General features: G+C 39.4%; 1 protein-coding gene across 1 annotated transcript in view; it reads right to left on the bottom strand.

Moving 5' to 3' along the window:
* The window catches only part of PRKAR2B (protein kinase cAMP-dependent type II regulatory subunit beta), a 75,129-nt gene that overhangs the window by 30,610 nt on the left and 22,739 nt on the right, over positions 1 to 21,780 (bottom strand). The window contains exon 2 of the mRNA XM_041405370.1: positions 15,041 to 15,076. Within this exon, the coding sequence (XP_041261304.1) occupies positions 15,041 to 15,076 (36 nt within the window). The remainder of the gene's footprint in view (positions 1 to 15,040; positions 15,077 to 21,780) is intronic.

Genomic DNA, 21,780 nt, shown 5'->3' with positions numbered 1-21,780 from the left:
TCCAGACCCTGCACCAGCTCTGCTGCCCTTCTCTGGACACGCTCCAGCACCTGGAGTAGAGAGGGGCCCAACAATGAAAGCTGTTTAATATCTTAATGCTTAATATCTTGGTGTGGATTTGGTAAGCCAGTGCTACAAAGTGTCAACACAGAAGCTTCATCCATATGACAAAACTTGGAGCTCCATGGGCTCCACTGGTCTCGTCTTAATCATGCCAAGCCTGGAAAAAGAACCTTTCTTGAGGAGTCATCTCAGGAACCGCATCCCAATCGGTTTTGTCCCAGAGATGCACAGATGGTGCTTGCCCCTGGCAGTGACCAAGAGGGTCACTGAAACTTCAGACACCTGAGCCAGGTGCGGCCCTGGTGGCTTTCTCTGCTCCATTCCTGTGCAACACGGGCACTTGATGCCTCCCCTTGCTGAATTCAGGAGAACAGCAAATAGAGCATTCATCAGGAACGCATCACTTTCTAAGCAATGAAAATGGTTCTCATGTGGATCAAAGATTGAATTTAAACTTCTCAAGTCTCACAGCAATGGACATAAATTGCAAAGACTTTACTGCTGTCAACAAAAAGAACAGGATCCACCAAGCAGATGAAAATCTACCTAAGCAGAAAGTGGTTCATCTCTGCAGAGTGGCTGCAGGCTCTGACACCTCTCTGAACTTGCTGCAGCTTGTGCTTGTGAAAAATGTGTATTTTATGATTGGCTTTTCACAAGTATTAAAACGAATATTGTATGTGTTATGTTAGAAAGTTATGCTGCATTAATTTTCTTAAGTAGTGTGTTAAATATAGCTTTAGGTTACAACATAATGTTAAAACAGAAACTATGCTATGTAAGATACTTTTTTTAAAGAAAGGACTCGCACCAGATAGCAGCCACAGGACATCTAAATCTTTCAGAGACAGAGAATTTATTGCTCCCTTATCAGCAGAAACTAACTTCTTCCCGCCTTGTTCAGTCAAAAAGACACCTTTAGGATTAAGAGAAGTTGACGATTACCAGACAGAATCCTTTGTTTGAATGGAATTTATGCGTCATGTATGAGATGGATGAATATGCAACAGGTTATTGTTTTTAAGGGTTAATCCTCTGTTAACAGGTGTCCTTTTTTGGGCTTGTGTTGCCCAGAAAAAGGTACCTGGATGTCCATATCTCTTTGTTTTTATTGTCTTGTACTGTCCTCATCTCAATTGTTCAAATTATATTACTCTAATTATATTACTATTGTTATAACCATTTTATGATGATTAAACTTTTAAAAACAAGTGATTGGCATTTTTCCCATGCTGTAACCCACTCCTCCCTCCAAGGACAAGGGAGGGTCAGGCATCAAGTCCCTGCAGGTACTGCCAAGGGAAAATAATGTGTGATCTGCAGTGAGGAGGAGGATGTATAGAGACACTGTCAATAGTCTCAGAGAGTATTGCCGACAGAAAAACACAATTTATTGATGATAACAAAACTATCTAAAATAGGCATGAATTCCTACTGTAACACACCTAGTAAGAAACAGGTTTTCATATTTTCTTTTATTCTTTTTCAAGAACAGTTTAGTGTTTCTTATTATGCTGTCACCACTGAAAACCTAAGAAAAGGCTCAGTGTAAGAGAGAAGATAAAAAAATTCAGTAAACTGTTGACGAAATTTTAAGATCTTCCTCATCATATAAACCCATTCATAACTTCTCAGCAAAATATACCACCTGTGAAAACTATTTTTTTTTTTAATCAGTCAAACCTTCATTAAAAAAGTATAAATATTTCAACAGGTTTCAGTGGGTACAGCAGAAGGCCCCCAGCATATTTTTAAGCCCTCATGAAGTTAAGTGTTTTTAACATAATATACCCATAAGGGTGAAGCCTGGTAATGACTATGTGACTCTAAAAGAATTACAGACATCACGTAAAAGCACTGTAAAGAGCATGGGCAGCCTGTGGGACACAGATATACCAGAGATTAAGACTTTGCTCCCTCATGCTGATGCATCTGTCCCCTTTAGTATCTCTGTTAGAAGCTAAAGAGACACAACAGACAGTTCCCAATACATGTCTGTGTCTGCCAACTAAAGGATCAATGACTCAACTGGAAAACAGAATAGCAGGTCTTCATTGGACACAATCCTCCCAAAAAATAAGAGGACAACATGAAGTCATGCCACTCCCAGTTCATTTTGTGCAGAACACAAAATAAAAACGTAGGTTAAAACCCTAGTTATGATGCTAAACATTTGGTTGTTAGAGAAGGTGAACACGCACATCACTGATGGCTGGTAACAAATTGCTTCCATTAACCCAGCCAGCCCAGGGTTACATTATTCCTTTCCATTAAGCCACTTCCATACACTGTACCCACCTGCATCACTGTGCCATTTCACAACCCAGGCATTGAAGTGCGTTGATTTTACCCTCAGGAAGGAAGGACAGTGGTAGTTTTAACTTTGCAGTCATGAAACCACCACCAGAAAGAAAAATAGAGAAGTTTTATAAAAAGACGTATTCGTTAAAAATGGCAGCATAAGGAAGTAAATAAAGAGTTCCTGCTGGCACCACTCGTATGATAAATGCACTAAGAAACCCAGTAGTTGGATGTGATTGCAACCAGTCTATAAATAGAGACAATCCCAGTCACTCACATAAATAATGCCTTTGCAAATGATCCCTCAGTCGTGTTGTGTTTTGATTAAAGAGCCCTGCATGAGAAGTGTGAAATGAATAGAAATGCCCCTGAAATTTGCTTCCTCTCTTGCACAATGCGACCACTTGCCACCTCAACCTCCATCCAGCTGAGCACCTCCTTTCTCATTCAAATTGATGGGACATATTTAGTGCTTGTAAAAAGTAAGGCGTAGTCTGGAATACAAAGGTCTAAAAAGTCATGATAGAAAAGATAACTCATGATCAGTCAATTATAACTTTTGGTGTAGAGGGTTTTTTTCTGCTTAATAATTCAACCTTAATGCAAAGCTTTTAATGATAAATTTTGAAGCTATTTTGTCACATATACAGTTCTTAAACTAAAACTCACCCAATGTTGAAACTGATTTTGCTTCAGCTTTGAAAATGTCACAGATATTGAAAAAACTTCCTGCAACTCCAAATAAGAATGACATTATGGTCAGAGGTGAACCACAAAATAGTATATCCTAAGAATTATTTGCCAGAAGCATATGGGTATGCCAGAATTATGGGTATTTTTGGCATTTTTCAGTAATCAAAATTATGTAAGTCCAGTTACCTAAAGAAGCATAGAATCATTAAGGTTGGAAAAGATCTCCAAGATCATCAAGTCCAACCTTTGACCTAACACCACCATACCCACTAAACATATCAGTGTCCCACATCAATTCATTTGAACACTTACAGGGATAGGTACTCCATCACTTCCCAGGGCAACCTGTTCCAATGCTTCACCACTCTTTAGGGGAATACATTTTTCCCAATATCCAATGAACACCTCCCCTGGTGCATCTGAAGGTCATTTCTCCTCATCATTTGTTACCTGGGAGGAGACACTGACCCCCACCTGGCCACAGCCTCCTTTCAGGCAATTGTAGAAGCAACAAGGTCTCCCCTGTGCCTCCTTTTCACCAGGCTGAACACCCCCAGCTCCTTCAGCTGCTCCTTGTAGGGCTTGTGCTCCAGACCCTTCCCCAGCTGGGTTGCCCTTCTCTGGACTCCCTCCAGCACTTCCATGTCTTTGTTGTAGTGAGGGGCCCAAAACTGAACATTAGTGTGTCCTTGACAGTACCAAGTACCAGAGAAAAGAGTTTTTTAATAGAGTAAAAACATTCTGTAATTCGATAAAGTTTTTTTGTTGTTGTTGGTTTGTTTTTTTTTTTTTTTTTTTTTGTGAAAAGTAAAGTCAGCACACTCTTGAAAAACTTACAAGCATTTCAAACAAGCGTCAGTGCACTCTATCACAATTTCAATTGTTTTCCCCCCAGCTGGATCACCAAAATAAATTTTAAAAAATTAAAAAATAATTTGGGAAATCATCACCACAACTGAAAAGAAAGCCAGTAGGCACTCAAGATTTTGTCTGCACAAGGTCTACTCAGAAAGAAAACATGCAAGAAATTCTACTTGCAAAGTCAGAATACATAAATGAATGATAGTATATGACAAAATAGCTTATGGCTTTTAGGCAAGTATAGCAAATACCATTACTTAGGTTGCATCTACTGTCATATATTTTTTCCAAATTAATACTGTTTTTAACAAAATCATGAACATCATGTCCATGTTCCACTTATCTGTTCACCAACAGTTACACACTATATTTTGCTAGATTTACCTAATTAAAAAAAGCTGGAAAACATAAACCATAAGGTTGTGTGCCATTCAACTAAGTGCTTTATATGTAAATTTCTCAGGACAGCTTTTTGTTCTATGTTAGGTGACAGTAATATTCCATTGATGTGGGGGCCAGAGCATCTACAGGAATTAAATTATTCCTGTTGCTTTTAACTTTAAATCTGCAGTTTCTTGACCATTCCACAGTCAAGTTCTGTGCAGAAGGTTTTAAGCAACTGGCTGCAGAGTCAGGTGTGAGGATACCATGAGCTGCATGACTGCATCAGCAGGTACATGCTGATAGAGTGCTAGCATGGAGTTACACATAGCTAACATTTGTGTCAGACTGCAGCAAAGCAGCCTGTAAGAGCAGGCAGTCTTTGTCTCCTTTATGCAGCACAGCTTTTGTATCATCACATGTCTTAATCTTCCTTTCAGGTCAGGTTTTCTGCAGAGATGGGAATGTGCACAGCACAGGCAGTGAGGGTGTTTCACACCCAACACGCACTGCTGCTGGGCACTTGGTGGTAGGCGTACCACAAAGGATATGAAATCCCAGGTAATTGTTCTTTTTGACTGCATCAAGCATAGGCTTCCTACTCCTCTCTTGCAGGCCCTTGCTAACCCAGTGTATCAGCTATTGTCACACTGTGCTGCTCCTGCCTCTGCTTTGTTACTGTGACAGCTGCGTGACCACAGTTCTCCAACAGTATTTTAGTATTTTTTGCACGTGGACTGTGTTTCTTGAACTGACCCATAAGAACTGTACCTCTTTCCCTTCCTCATTCTTGCAACAGACCAGTTTCCTGGATGGCATATTAAAGAAGCCAACTGTGCAAGTCTAATAAGGCCCATACATATTAGGATGAGCTATGGGGCACTCCATACATGTTCTTCCTACACGGTTTGACTTGCTCAGCTAAGAAATTCAATTAACAAAATGTACAGTTGTCACCAACATGCAATAACATATTCATGTCGTTGGGCACTACTGAACCACAATGACAATTTAGATTCTCTGCTGTAATTACTCACGAACAAACTGATCCCAGGAGCAAACCTCAAGAAGATCTTTTAGATTAGGATCTCATCTTTTTCAGTATAATTATGCCACACAGTAGGCGTAAGTATTTCTCTTTTTCCTTCTTAGCTATTTCACATTTGAAACATTCCTTCACACTACCCATGAGAAAATATGATTGACTCTGTGATACGCCTAAAAATCCTACAGAACAGTAGGTAAGCATTATATAGGGAGACATTTCTGCTATGTTCTTTATCAATACATACACACACATTTTTGTCTGCTGTTTGCTCATTCTTTGCCTTCATCTATATGAGCCTAAACCCCAAACTCATGATGACTGTCATTCCCCACGAACTTATTCCCAAATGGATAGCATAAATGGGGCAGTTTTCTACAATAAAGAATAAGATTAGTGCTTATCTTCTCAGTAAGGAAAATTCCTGAAAAAATTGTGCCTTGCATGACTACCTTTGATATTAGTATATTATTATGATGACATTTTGCTATACGTAAATATATTACTAAGATGGGATAGACAATAAAAAATGAACAAAAGAGTAAGTGCACTCAGCTCTGGACCAATGAGAATAGGGGTGAAAGTAGTCCCCAAATCAATGCTAGCAGAAAAAAAATGTCTCTTCCTGTTGCTCACTGGCAAGAATAGGAGAGACTAGATAGTAATTATTATTTAGGACGTCGTCCTTTCAGTGTTCCAAATCCCCATCTCAGAGAGGACAGTTTTGCTACAGTACTGCTCCAATCAGAAGCTGTATTTCCAAAACTCAGACTAGCAGTGATAGCAGGAGAGAAAAGGCTGACAAGTAGGCGTTGAATGTGTGCCTTAAAAGATGCACTCACCACGTACTAGATTGCATGCGAAACAATGTTAAGGATATAAACTCCCAATTTTGTTGCAGTGCGTAGCTGATGTTCAGAATGAAAGATGGTTTCAGACTGACTGAAGCCTTGAGTTTAGGCTGATGGGGGCTCCTCTTCTGTGACTGGTTATTTGAAAGTGAATCTCCACATTTTCATTATTTTCTCATGTAACTAGAGGGGAAAGAGTTAGTGTTTCCATGCAATCTCAGGTTTAACAAGAAAACTAAAGTTTAGTTTTTAACATTTCCATTTAATATTTCCTCTGACAAGTTCATTTTTCTTTCTTTTCTCATGGAGTTCTGTTTCCTATTCTATGTAATAAATACATACAATTTTCCTCATGAGTGAATTGTGGCATTGTAGCAGAGAAAAATTGTAGCAATTTTTCATTCTGGCATGCTCATTATAATTCTTCACAATAATTGTGAAGACACCAGAAATCAATCTTTTCCACTTTCACACAAAATTGTTATTAGAACAAGAAAAGGAATTATTCACCTTAACCCCTTAAGGATGTATTCACATTAATACAACAAATACTGTTATTCCATTTTGAACAACTTGCTATGTAAAACATGCCTTGTCTTACTCATGCTTTATCCTTCCAAATAAATCTTCCATAGCATGATGGTCAAATCACATGAAGTCACAGATGGAATGGAATTGTTTTGGAAAACTGGTAAGCGGATACAACAGCCTACAGATTCACGCTCTATCAGTTACAGTGGAGGGAGCATACCTCCCTAACCTAACACAAGTGTGGAAAAGCAGTATAGCACAGCAACCAAAGAGGAGACTGTCACAGACACATATACTGAAATATTTTAGAGAAAAAAATATCAGAACTATTAACTAATGACTATCAATACACACCTGCTCTAAATTTCTTTTGAAATCCTTCCTCTTTCTTTCAGCAACATGGATATATTCTTATTCAAAAAAACCCCAAACCCATTATTTTATTTGTTTCAAAATCATGAGTTATGAGCATCCTGATAAAAACATTGGAAGATTATTAACTTCTCTGATCATGTGTTATTTGGATCTCTGAGATTATCAATAATGCAAACTTAGAAGCAAGTTAAAACAGAAACACAGTATGACTGTTGAGGTTTAAGAATTTAGTGCTCCCACTGAGACTTTCCAAACCAATGTGTCATTCACTTATTTCTCTTCCCCCCGCAGTGGGCGGGAGAGGAGAGCTGGAGGCACAAAATGTAAAGATCATGGGTTGAGATTAGAGCAACTTACTGGAAGCAGAAAAAGGTAAGGAAAGAACAGTAACAGCAACAATATTAATAACAAAAGTGTGCAAAAAAGAGGGAGTGAATTACATGCAAAAAGTGCTCAGCATGGAGCTCCACTTGACCACAGTTGCCCTGACCATTGCCCCCAGCTCAGAACCAGCATTATCCAACTGCTCCCTCCAGCTCAGAACCAGCACTATCCAACCATTGCCTCCAGCTCAGAACCAGCACTATCCAACCATTGCCTCCAGCTCAGAACCAGCACTATCCAACCATTGCCTCCAGCTCCAAACCAGCATTAATCAACCACTCCCAGCATCTCAGAACCAGCATTATCCAAGCCCTGCCCCCAGCTCAGAACCAGCACTATCTGACCACTGCCTCCAGCTCAGAACCACAGTTATCCAAGCGCTCCCTCTGGCTTGGAACCAGCTTTATCCAAGCTCTCCCTCCAGCTCAGAACTGAACCATCACACCATTGCCTCCACCACACTCACTCACCCAGACCAGGCTCCAGCACGGTCTTTGGCACCAACCCAAACAGGACCATTCCCAAACAGTGAAACGGATGAGGCCACGCTGCTGGCTGCAGGTAGGGCTTGATGCATAAACACACCTTTCCATACCCATCTTACGTACCAGTTACATACAAAAATGAATTTAAAGGTATTGCTCAGTCAGTCTATCAACTTGATAGACACCTTGCTAGGTTATCTGAGCTCTTCCTCAAACAGGCTGGGCAACAGTCCCTAAAGACAAACTTGATTCGTATTTCAACACCAATCTCTGGTTTATGTTTCGTGTGTCTGAAACAAGACCAGCACAAATTGGTTAAAAAAACTACAATGATTAATTTTATTGATACAAAACCACTGCAGAATGCTTTTCAAAGATTATACTAAGACAGCAGGAAAAAACTACAATTTTCCATAAAGAGAGATACACAACTCCCCTATTTTCTAAAGAAACAGTTGCTATTGAGCTTTACCAACTTGTGCAATTTAAAAATGATTACTCTGCACATTTTCGCCAGTTTATAAATGCAGTCAAGAAATATGATATTGCAAAGACATCTAAACAAACACGGAAATAGAGATGAAATGTCAGTAAATCATCTAAACCATCCATCTAAATCATCTATGCAGTGCTGCAATATGAATTACAGCTCTATTCCTTCAAGAAAAGGTGTTACCTTTCTTTAAAACTTCTGAGATAACACAACATTCCTGTGCAGTTTAGTCTATTGCTTTACTAAGTATTTAGTCGAAGAGTTTTCCTCAAGGCATAGCATAAATATTTGTGTGTGTAAAAATTAGGCCAATCGCTATTTGTTTACTTCCTTCATTCCCTGCCACCTCCATGGGACAAATATTGAGAGTCCTCTCTATAGCAACCTATCACAGAGCACACAAGGCTTACATTCTTATTCCTACCATCTCCCTCTTCCCCTTTTCTTGCCTTTTTTCTTCCTTTCCTCCACCACCTCAAACTTTGCCTTACAGTATGCATCTATAAAATCTCTTCTTTTATTAAGCCTTAAGCATTATGACAAAAACACTTAAACACTTAGCTGTATCTAAAACCTGGCATCGCATTAATTTGCAACAGTTTGCCTGTTTCTGTAACTCAGCTCCATCAATGGGCTCTGAAAAATTCATATACAACCTCTGCTCATCATATATATAAGAAAACACTTCGATACAACCTGCTAGAATCTATGCTTCAGGTTTTGGAGTTTTAAAAGAAGAATAAATGAAAGTTGAATACAAGCCACTTAAAAACTTCCTAAAGTAATGCAGATAGCCTGAATTTTGTTTTCTTTTGAACAAGAATTTCAACTACTAACTATACACTGTAGTATGAAAGACTTTCTGTATGCATGCAATGCAACTGAGAGAAGAAAAAGTTTAATGGGCAGAATCTGTCACTAGAACAGCTGAAACAACTGAACATGGAAGGAGGCAGAAGAGCTTCCAAAAACACAGGCTCTTCTTCATATCTGCATCAAAAGCAACAAATCTCAAGATAACAACAGGACAGGAACAAAACACTCCCCAGTTTAACATCATGATGTTATTTATCAAATGTTCTGAGTGAAAACAGTGGTTAGGAGTGGAGGCAAATGTGCAAGCTCTTTAAGCATCTCTAGGCCTATGTTAATACTTTATTTTTCTACAGGAACTTTTCTCACATTGCCAGAAAGTATAAGAGGAAACAAGAGCAAATTGAACTCTTGTTTCTGTGACTGTCTCATTTGCAGAAGTGCACAGCAAATAATCTGTACTGGAAGAACTAAAGAAAGGAAGCTGCATCAATTAATTATGGATTGCAAGGGAAACAGCCTTTATCACTAACTTTGCACAGACCCAGAAGTGTTGTGGGGCAGATCACTGAGATCAGCTCTTCACTCCCAAGAGCCAGAGCCAGCAGTGCCCTGGCAGCCAGGAGGGCCACCCATGTCCTGGGGGCATCAGGCACAGCCTCACCAGCTGGGCAAGGGAGGGGATTGTCCTGCTCTGCTCTGCAATGGGGCAGCTTCACCTTGAGTCCTGTGTGCAGTTTTGGGTGTCTCAACACAATAAAGATCTAAAGCTATTATTCCAAAGGGGAGCTATGAAGATAGTGAAGGGTCTGAAAGAGAAAGCCAAGGAGTGGACAAGGTCACTTGACTTATTCAGCCTGGAGGAGACTGAGGGGAGACTCCACAGCTCTCTACAGCTCCCTAACACGGGGAAGGGGAGGGGCAGCCACCAATCTCTTCATTCAGGTGACCACTAACAGGATCCAAAGGAGCAGCATGAAGCTGTGCCAGGAAGGTTTAGGTAGGATATCAGGAAAACCTTCTTCACCCAGAGGGTGGCTGGGCACTGGAACAGGTTCCCCAGGGAAATGACCACAGCACCAAATGTAATGGAGTTCAAAAAGCATTTGGACAATGCTCTTGGGCACATGGTGTGACTCCTGGGGTGTCCTGTGCTGGGACAGGAGTTGTTCTTTCCTGCCAATTCAGGATATTCTATGACATATATGCTTTAAGCTTTGTTCTTAAGCAGAACCAAGACCAGACTGAAGCACAGCATTCTCCCTGATTCAGCGGCTCTAAGGTGCCTCCAGCTCAGTGCACCACACCCTCATTGTTATTCAGCAAAGGATTTGAGTGTTACAGAGATGATAACTGTAAGGAGGACCCTGACAAGGCACAATATGCCTTCTTTACTGTGCTCTGTTCATGCACTGTAGATACAGTCTCATATTCTGACAGTACTTTTCTTCTGGTTTTCCTCACCACGACAATGGCAGCCTTAGTGCTAACTGAGTTTCAGTATTAGATACCACTGTATGTCAGCTGTGTTCTTGCTGATCTCAGAAATGTGACATATTAGACATTTCAAATTTGGGATTAACTACACGTGTGTGATGAACAAAGGTGGATCCAACATCACTTGAATGGAGTTTGGGGAATATTCATCACTCAGAAGAAGCAGAACCAGTGATTCTTCTTGAAGAACTGGAATTATTGTTTCATCAATAAAGTTCTTCATTCTTCTTTCTTCTGTCACTTTATATGCTTCTACAACACTGCATCCTACCTGAGCATTTCAAAGGGGACTTTACAGTTACTTAATTCCACATCATTATTTTTGGTACAACCCCAGCTTCTGTCTTACTCTATAAAAGGGAATAGCACTTCATTTCAGTATGCTGCCTTTCTCTGACAATTTTTAATATGCCACAGGAAAGTGGGTGCCAATCTTTTTAAGAAAAACTCAATATAGTTGCGTTGATTGAAAATCACAAGTGAAATATTGTTCCTAGGGACATTTTCTATTCTTGGCTAGCAATGTCAATTTGCTCTTCCTAAATACTAGTTTATATTTAACCATTTAATTTGATATCACCTATGCTCTTCCATAACTTCAGAAAGCAATTAGCCATTCTTTCACTAAAAGGACTCCTGTAGTCTAAATGCAGTAAAATCCACTATGTTTCTTAAATACATTGCCATGCTTCCTGCAGGAATTATTAATTTGAAAAGTAGCAGTGATATATATAAATACCACTCTGGGCATGACTAATCCAGTCCACACAATGGTTCAGGATACTGCAGACCAAAACTCTTATTTTGTAACTTTCTTCCTATTGGCAACCTACACAAAGAAAAAGAATAAATTGCTCTGGCAAACTTGCTCCCAGATTTTCCCCTGTATGAGGCTGCACAGAACCTCCCACATCCTATCTGAAGGACAAAGGGGTGCCCTTCATGCTCCCCTTTTTTTCCACACCCAAGTCTCTTGATTGCTTCAACAGTTGTTTTCCTTTCTCTTCAACTTAGTGCCACCAGATTTGAACATAAAAATAAAGGATTAACTACTTGCAGCTGTCTCATTGTTCATTCTAGCTCTACACAGTATTTTTAATCTCCTCTTCTTACTAAACTCCTCTTTTTAAGAGTGTGATATCTATTATTCTTTGTGCATAGCCTAGAACAATGGAGTGCATTATTAACTAGCCCGTGAGTAGCTGTCACCAGCACTATAAGTGTGTTTTATGTATAGAGCCCATACTGCATATATACACATACATATGAATAAACACACATCAGAGATATCTAATTAGGTAGCTCAATAAATTTTAAGAGCTGGAATTCCAGAACAGCTAATTTATCCTAGCTTACTTCTGCTTTTTTCCTCTACATACCAATGACAGTTTATTAATACATTCTCAGCATGTTAACAGGAACAGCTGTTAAATAATAAATGCTGTGCTGTATTATTTTCAGTAGGTGCTTCAGCAATTAAGCTCTGGGTGCCTAATTTCTAGCTCAGTTAGGAAAAATAACTATATCTTATGCAACCAAGCAAAATACTAGGCATTACCCAAAGAGTAACAGAAATATCAAAATACCCATTGTAGAGAATTACTGTTCTCTGTGAGGAAATGTTGGAAACCCAATGGAAATCAACACACCAGAACCTCATGTATTTCTGTTTTATTTATATCAATCCACCCTCAGGCAGCACAACTCCTAGGTCTGTGCAAGAGAAGTAGAGAGAACCTATGGGCAGAGGCATGACAAAAAGGCACCCTGAAGTCACACACCCCCAGAATCAGTCTGCAATATCATTAACCAGCTGCAACATGAAACCACATTCTAGAGCAAAATCTCTGAATATTCACCACTAGCTTGGAGAAATAGTCACCCGAAGAAAATCTTCAAAAGCAGTCAAGAACCTACAATATTGCACATTACAAATTTTAAAATAACTCTTAGCCAAACAGCCTAAAATTAGGAGAAGCTCATATTTGAGGAAAAAAAAAAAGCCCTACATTTCATTTGGTCTGCCTACATAATACATATGGCATTTCCTAAACATGAGAATCAGCTTTGACTACAGAAGGCCATTAAGCTACCAAGCATAAAAAAACCCAAACCCAACAGCTACCATCTAGCTTTTCCCCTTGCAAGGTGTCACGATTGCCTTAATCTACACAGACAACTGTTCAATTAAAAACAAGGTATTTAAAAATATGGTTAGGACCGCAAACACCCCTGTGAAATGTTTATATTATCAGTATAGTCTGATTTATGTTTTTAATTTTATATTTTAACAATCAAGTTTCATAAATGTACTGTACTTCTCTGACAGACATTTATCATTTAAGAAGAAAAGTAAGAACTATCACCTTTCACAGGCTTTCTTGTTTGAAAAAATAGTTCTCTTAACTATTAAAGCTACCACTAAATAAAACAGTACACATAGTGGACTGCAGCATTTCCTTGTTCTAGCTCAAAATGTATTCACATGATTTACATCTGATTTACTACCCCTCCTGACTCATTATTCTGAATAAGATAACTGTTCTGTCTCTCCACAACAAGACCAAAATACATGAAATATTAATTCGCCACATAAATTATTTCCCCAATAATTGCACAAAAATTTCAGACTTATAACATGCTTTTAGTTTCCTTTTAAAAATAAATGTTAATTTAATCTTGAATAAACACTAAGAATAACTGATTGGGGGCTTTTTGTGTGCAAGTATTAGCTTTTCAAACAATCAAACTCTCTGAATGCAAAAGCTTATCACACATCTGTTAGAAGGACTGCATTCATTACTGTCAGCTATCAATCAGTCACAGCAGCACTCTCCTTGAAACATGAAATGTGATTTGCATAGAGCCCTGCTCCCTGTTGCTGAGCACCAGTTAACAAATCATTACTTTCATTTTAAGCTACAGTACCTCATGAAGTATTATCATAACTTAAAGCATCAGAATATTTGGAATTAATTACATTTTCTTACTTTGTGCTGCATATGTGAATGTGGTCAGGCACTGGCACAGACTGCCCAGACCAGCTGTGGCTGACCCATCCCTGGAAGTGTCCAAGGCCAGGCTGGACAGGGCTCTGAGGAGGCTGGGACAGTGGAACCTGGGATCACTGGGTGATCTTTAAGGTTCCTTCCAATCCAAACCACTGTGTGATTCTATTATATGCTATGCACCAATCCTGCAAACCTCCTTGTTTCTCTACAGTTCCTCAGTCATCCTGAGGATTTTCACTAGTATTTTTACATTGACAAGGGACTACCTGACTGAGGTTGTAAACAGCAAAACTAGAAGTCTGGATAGAATTACTGCATTATGAAATACATTTATTAAAAATGACCTGAAGTTGAAAACAAAGAGCATTTTATACTGAATATGGCATACTGAAGTTACTAGGAATAGCTCACATCTCCTGCTCTCCTGACTCTTATGAGTCAGCCATGAGTCTCATTACATTTCATGGTGACTTTTATGCCACATTTTCAGATTCAGAGTACTTCAAATAAGATCCACATTCTGGGCCTCACAATTCAGAAAAAAAAAAGCCCTCAAAAATTAAGCCTAAAGGACATGACACACCAGAACAATAAGGAAAGGCCAAGAATATTAACCTGGAGGGATCTATTACATGTAATGGAAATAAGGTAAAGAGTCCTCTGAGCCAGCAAGAACTAAGTTAACTTGAAGAATGCACAGACCAGCACCAGGTGAGGCAGGTGCACACCCAACACAGCCACACAGCAGCACCATGGGAATGGTGCTGCCAGAGCTGATCTGCCAGCTCTGCACAGCACAACAACACACCATGCACACAAACCAGCCTGGGTTTGGAGAACAGTGAGATTTCCAACACAGCTGAACATTTCTTCATGCACAGCTGATCACGAAACTGCAGTTTCAGGCTGTCTGTGAAGTAAGAAAGGTAGCCCTGCTGACATTCAGATTACATTCAGTTCTTGCTTTCAGCCTTCAGATCTGCTAGAACTGAGATTATTTTCAAGTGGGGAGAGGGTGTTTTATAAAAAAGCTTAGGTTTTTAATAAGTTCCACAGCAACAAGAAGGGCTCGTGCATGTTCTGTGACCTGAAACCTGGCTACATTTTTCAATGAAGCAGGTAACAAATTAGAGGTTAGCCCAAGTCTGACATCTTTCAAGAACTTTGACAAATGTCATATTACATTTTACAGGACAATCACTGTCAGCATAATGTTTCAACTATTATGTAGACAAATGGAATTTCATTCAGCTTACCTGATGCACGTCTGGTGAATCGGTTTACCGCTGGAGCTGAAAGAAAACAACATTTTTATTATTTTTGTAGTAGTTTAACTTGCTTCAAACATAACAATGTTATACTTCATTCAAAGTGTGGCAACTACAAACACCAGATAAGCATTATTTTTGTATATTTGTAGGAACCCATTCACTTTAACTTTTAAGCAGCTTTGCAGGAGATGGTACATACTAACTAAAAAGCTTTCGAGACCATTTTCAGCTTTCTAAGAGTTACTGTTACTTACTGGTGTTCATGAGTGGATGTGAAACATTTAAATCTGCATCTCCATTATTTAATGAGTGCACAGAAATCAGCATCTTGCAAAGAATAATGCAAGCAGGGTATGTAAAAAAATATACTTCATTTTTACAAAATATACCTATTGGAAATCAGGCACTAAAGATATTCCCATAGAGAAAAAGATTAATTTGTAATCCCATTAAAAGCTCAACTTTTGCTTTGACTAACCTTTAAAACTCCTTAGGTAAGTCAGTAACAATGCCAACCCCCACCAAAACCCCAGTGCAAATGTTTTATAGTGCCATCCTGGCACATCTCCAACTGCATGCTGCAAACATTTGTAATCAGACTCCTGCCTTGTTTCCAACTGGGAGAGACTGCAAAACACGAATTACAACACATGGCTTTGCCTCTATTTCATTTCTAGGTTTACCAGTTCCTTCAAGAGTTACTAGAGATAAAATTGAAAGACAGTTTTATGTTTTGCCTTCCAAATAAAACCTTCAGACTTCTAATTAGTAAAAACCACTGGTCTTGAACTCTACTTTCATGTGATGTATTAACTGCTGGAATAAAGAGCAAGAAGAAAATCTGAATGACCTAATTTCAAATGTGGGCAGCAGCCACATTAAAAATGTATGCCCTTACGGTGCTTATTAATATTCAACCTTAAAAACTGCTCTTCATGTTTACACAGAACTGAAAAATGAAAAATATTAACTTTTTTATTTTATCCCACTGAATTTTACATGGGAGTTATGCATCATGTCTTGAACACCTAAGCCAAGAGAAAAAAAATTGCTGAGAAAACAGAAGAGACAGTAACAACAGCCTGAGATGCAAACTGACTTCTTATTCCTTTGGAGACAAAAAACCAGAGCAAAGCTACAATTTCTGAACCACAGTCACACATGGTTTGTACAAGCACATAGAGGAGTGACAGGTCCAAGTGGCAAAAAAATACACTGGGAAACCCAACTACAGAGGTTTGGAGTGCTAGCCACAAGGAGGGAAACCTCTGTTTAATAAGCTCTTACAAACCCCAAACACATATATAGATGAGCACAAGAGTAACAAAACCAGCAAAGTTATTTTGAAACATGAATTCTAATTCCCCCGAACAATTTTTCTTTAAATAAAAAGACAAAAACGTAGACACATTTTTATCAAAACCGACAGCACATTTTATGCAACTGCTGTTTTGTAATGTGGGGACTGTTTGATTCCTCAAAACTGTTTATTTTGTCACTACTGTTCTGGGCCAAATTCATTTCAGGACATCAGTCATGACTGTCACCATCAGATGGCTGAGTTGTTTCCTCAAGCAAGTAAATTTGCAGCAGGTCTCAGCAGATGTGCTCATATTAAAAAAAAAAAAAAAAAACTGGAATCTGACATATTTCTAACAAGAAAGCACAAAATAATGTTTTGCTCCCATTCAGAAGCTTTCCCTAAACTCAGGGAAGGTTTTGGCTGTCAGTTCTGTATATAATCTGTAGATATGAAGCTTTAACTGCTCTAGACAGCTACCTCAGCACATTAAAAAAAAAAAAAAAAAAGAACATAGCACAAAACTGAAATAATTTGAAACATGTTATGGCGATTGTCAAAGAAAAAGTTTCTTTTTCAGCTACATAATTCTAATTTCACTCTTTTATTTGGCTACAAAAAGCTTAGTTTATTGTGTAACAGATTTTACAAATTATTTACTGTTAGAAAAAAAAAAAAAAAGAGCAAGAATGACAGAACCTTGATCAGCAATTATTTTTGACCTTATGTGAAGCTCAAAAAACCAGTACTTCAGCAGCAATCAGACAAAGCCTTCCTGCCCAGACTGGGATTTCATGGAGGTCATCCAAATATGTTACTGGGAGATTTAAAAACAGAACCCACAGTTCTTTGTTACAAAGCAAGCTGAACTACTCTCTATTTTTCTGGTAGCAAATCACAGTATACTTCTGTTGTCCAGAAAGGTGGAAGCATTAGCATACAAGAAAGTCTCAGATAATAATCAGTCCTACAGGAATTTATGTGTTTTCAGTACAAAGTAGATGAGTGGTCAACCAGGTCACGTCTGGCATTGTAAGGTGGGCAAAAGAAAGTCTAAGATGCATTTTTCTTGAGGCATAAAACAAATACTAAATTATCTTTCAAACATGTCAGAAGTGGAAAGTCTTGTCCCAGAAACAAATGGACAAATCAATGGCAGAAATATTCAATGAGGGATACTAAATGCTCCTCCTGGAGCCACACAGCATCAGGAACAGCAGAGAGATTCCCAGGGAAGAAACACCACTTTTTCTGCCTGTGATTACCACCTTCCTTGGACATCTATTTTTAGCCACCATCCTTACTGAGATCTGAGTTAGGCTGACTCTTAGGTTTGGACTGAGATGACTGACCTGATTCACACAGCTCAAGTGAAGTGGAACCCAGAGAGACAGGGATGCCAGGAGACAGTCTTGGCATCCAGGTTGAAATATGAGGGCAGCTGTGAAATCCCACTCACAGGACAGAGGAATACTGTACTTAAATCCACAGGTTCAAGCCCCAAGCTACACAGACACAGAAGTTGTGCTTAGGCACTGGGATTTCCACCCTGCTGCTGCTCCAGCTGCTTCCCAACACTACTTCCCTCTCTCCTCTCAGCCACGTGCACACGCAGGTTCTCAGGACTCTCAGTGCAGGCCCAGCAGAGAGCAGCTGCCTTTGGGCTCTGCAGGCTGCCCAAGGACTGCTCCCCACAGTGTGAAACCCAGGCAGCCTTGTGGGAGGGTTACCCCATCCCAAATCACAGGCCAGATGCAGCGCTGCTGACGCACGGCAGCTCACCGCTCCGGCTTTCCTGCAGGAGTCAACGTGGGAAGGGAATGGGTGTGAGGCAATGCCTACATGGCTATTAAAGTCACCTCTACAGGAAAAATATACTTCATCTTAAAGGTTATAGTGACATCGTGCTGAGGGCTGCTTGATCCAAATCATTCAAGTCAAACAACTTGCTAGAAAAATAACACAGTAACTCGAGTGCCACACACATCCCCACGAATCTGTGCAAAATACAGAAGGAACAAAACTCATTGATTGCAAAACCTCACCCTTGCAAAAGGCAGGATTTTTCCCAATAAAAGGCATAAACAGACAGATAAATTCAGAACATGTCCAGTGACATTTAATATTTTTGCAGCATCAGAAAGAGTGCTGCATCACAACAAAGAACGTATAGCTATGCACAGAGAAAGAATCTTGTTTACAAGCGTGATGTTACTCCAATATTGCATGTGACTCTTCATGTTGTATTTTGTTTCAACCAAAATCTATTACAAACTTCACGGGGGAAAATTATCAGAGGGTGGGATGGGTGTGTATGAGAGAGAAATGACAGAGGTCTGTATCCTTATGAAGTTTTTATTAAATTACCATTTGAAAGTGCACAAGCTTATATGACATATTCCAGTAGTTTGATTTTTGGCACTACATAAGATAGAATTCCACAATCTGTCACTTGTTAGCAACTGAAATTTATGTTTGAAAATCCTTGCTCAGAGAACTGTATGAAGTACAGCGTCTAAAATATTTCGGCAATACAGATCAAGCAAATAAATACAAAAAATTGGTAAATGATCATGACTAGCATGACTTTGTAAGGAGAGGAGGAAATGGGAGTCTGTGGGATGGTTTGTAGAGAATCAAGACAGATAAGATAATGCTATGAAAGAATCCTAACTGGGCATCTTCTAGATGGTTAACCTGTTCTGATAGCCTGAGCTGTCTCTTTGCAAACTCACACTTTAAATGTTTTTGCTTCAGAAACTGTCAAAGATTCTTGTGCCATTAATGTCACGTGGAATAAGAAGCTAAAGACACCACAGACATTAGATATGCAGCCTTGCTAAGAAGTGAGGGACTGTAAGCCTGGGATTCAAGAAGAGGCTCTGCCTATCAGGGGTTGTTAAGGACAGCCTGAGCACTCTGACAGCCAGACCTGTAAACTGGTGCTCCCTGCAGGTCTGCAAACCACAGCAGAGACACATCCCCAGTGTGCTGCAGAGTGCAGGAACCCTGCGTGTGCCCAAGCCAGGTGAGCACACCCCACTCCCTGCAGCTGCTCGGGGGGACAGAGGCCAACAGGAGACTGCTCACGCTCCTGCCACCCTTACAGCAACTCCAGGTAATGCTCTTTTACAGAAAAACACACAAAGCCAAAATGCCTGCTCCAAGTGACAAGGGCTGGCAAGGGATTACTGATTAATCTTCAGTGTTAGTAAAAATTAGAACACTTTCCACAAACCTCACTTTCAATTAGCCACTGCAATTTCTTCATATGGCAAAGGACTAAACCCCCTTAAAAAAATAAATTTAAAAAACCTTCAAAAATTAAACTAAGCTATTACATGTTTAAAATCTTCAAGTTAGCAGCCCATAGTCCCCCAGACCCTATCCTTACTTATAAAGCAGGAATACTGCTAATGTAGTAGCATTACTTAATGGATAGACAAAGAGAAACATCCACACCATAATTTGTCTTCCTTGTATGGAAAGTGCAAACGCCTCAGGTGAACTTAGGAAACAAATGTCATATCCAAATTATTTTTTTTTCTATTCTATTGAAGGCAAAACTGTGTTAAAGCTCTCAAGGACAGCACTGATGTCAGTGGGTCAAACCTAGCCCAAATTTGAACAATAGGCTGAGAACTTGCTCTCAACACACTGTCTAATTTTATTACATTTAACTCTACTGTTTTCAGTAGAGTTATTCTTGATTTACCTATGGTCCTTTCATCATATACACCAAAAGCCCGGGCTAAATTTTAACTGATGAGGATCATGGGCAGTATATGTTCCACCTTTTCAGTTCCAAGCTTATGTATTTCTCAAAGTTCTCAACCTTCAGAAAATTTTCAATTATGCTTATTGCAATCACATTCCTATGTTACACTAGTTAATATTCACTTGTTTTCTTTCACAGATTATTAAGTAGAATGACCTAATCAGAACAAAAGCAAAATCAAATCTAAATGAAAGCCTCTCTAAAATACATGCTTTAGTCAGATTCATGTTTTTATGTCCCCAATGGAGGAAATAAGAGTAAACTCCCCATTACCCAGGACAATGATAGGCTGGGACACCATGGGTAAGAACAGTAATTTGGAGCCCTTCTAATTTCCCTCCATCGCAGGAAACTTTCATTTTAGTTCAGGATTAATCCAGGTAGAATGACTGTTTCAGAGGCTGAGACCAACACAAGACAATACAGTTATGTTAATGTACTTTCACACTAAGACCTCTCAAAATCTCAAGGAAAGCATGACAAACTCACTGACAGTTTGTAGAAATGACTCTGACAAAGAAGTTGCCAGGTCTATGGAGGATGGCTCTTGTCTTTTCTCTGTGAAAGGCTATGACAATCGTGGGGCATGAGAAGAAGGAATGAGCACAGCAAATACACAGCTATTATCTCAAAGACAAACAGTCCTGGCAGTACAGTAGTTAGAGCACAGCTTTCAAAATATTTGTATTTCAATCTGGGAATTTAACAGCAATGGTAATATTTCAGTGATGAAATACAGGAGTTATTTTTTATTATTTCCCTCACCAAGTAAGCCTCAGAAAAGGATTTTTTTTTTTAATTAAAAACAAAATGGAAGAACAGCAGCACATAGGCTTGGCCTTTACACTAAGAGAAAAGGTAAATCACAGCCACAGGTGCTTCCTGTACATACCAGCCTCAGAAAAGGATTTTTTTTTTTAATTAAAAACAAAATGGAAGAACAGCAGCACATAGGCTTGGCCTTTACACTAAGAGAAAAGGTAAACCACAGCCACAGGTGCTTCCTGTATGTCAGCCAAAGAACCTGACAGGTTAGACAGCAACACTGCCACCAAATTTCCCAAAAAACAAAGCTTAACATCTCAAGAATATCTGACGCCCACTCCAAAACTGACTAACCTCAGTGAAGAGCACCCACAGTTCCTAAAGGGGTAGGATCTGCACACAGAGGGATCTGGCTCCATCCAAGGAAAGGTGTGCTGCTGGAAGGCATTGCAAGTACACACCTTCAGGAAGAAAGGGCTCCCTAAGCAGTTGAATCTGCTCCGTAGCCAGGGACACAGAGTGCACACGGACACGTGCGTTCCTACACAGAGCAGAATGCAGGCAGTGAGGCATGAAGGTACCACAGGCTTTCTGTGAATCCTGTGGACTGACTGAGAAGCCAAAGATGAGGGAGAAACAACACTGTAGTGGTAGCATTAATGTGCTACTGGGAGAAAAAGAGAGAGAGAATAATTTGGCTGTTGCAAGAAAAGTACATGTTGGCAAGAAAAAATGGCTTCATCTCATGGGATGCCCTAAAAATTGCATCTACAGATTTTAAAACCATCTGTACCAAAACAAATACATACATAATTATTGCTGTCTTTGCAGACATCAATACATCTATAAAAGAATTTAAATACACAGAAACCAGAATATCTC

Source organism: Onychostruthus taczanowskii, unplaced genomic scaffold, assembly GCF_017590055.1.
Source record: "Onychostruthus taczanowskii isolate IOZ18803 unplaced genomic scaffold, ASM1759005v1 scaffold23, whole genome shotgun sequence".
Taxonomy (NCBI): domain Eukaryota; kingdom Metazoa; phylum Chordata; class Aves; order Passeriformes; family Passeridae; genus Onychostruthus; species Onychostruthus taczanowskii.
The sequence above is the reverse complement of the archived record's forward strand: the minus strand, read 5'-3'. Positions and strand labels throughout refer to the sequence as shown.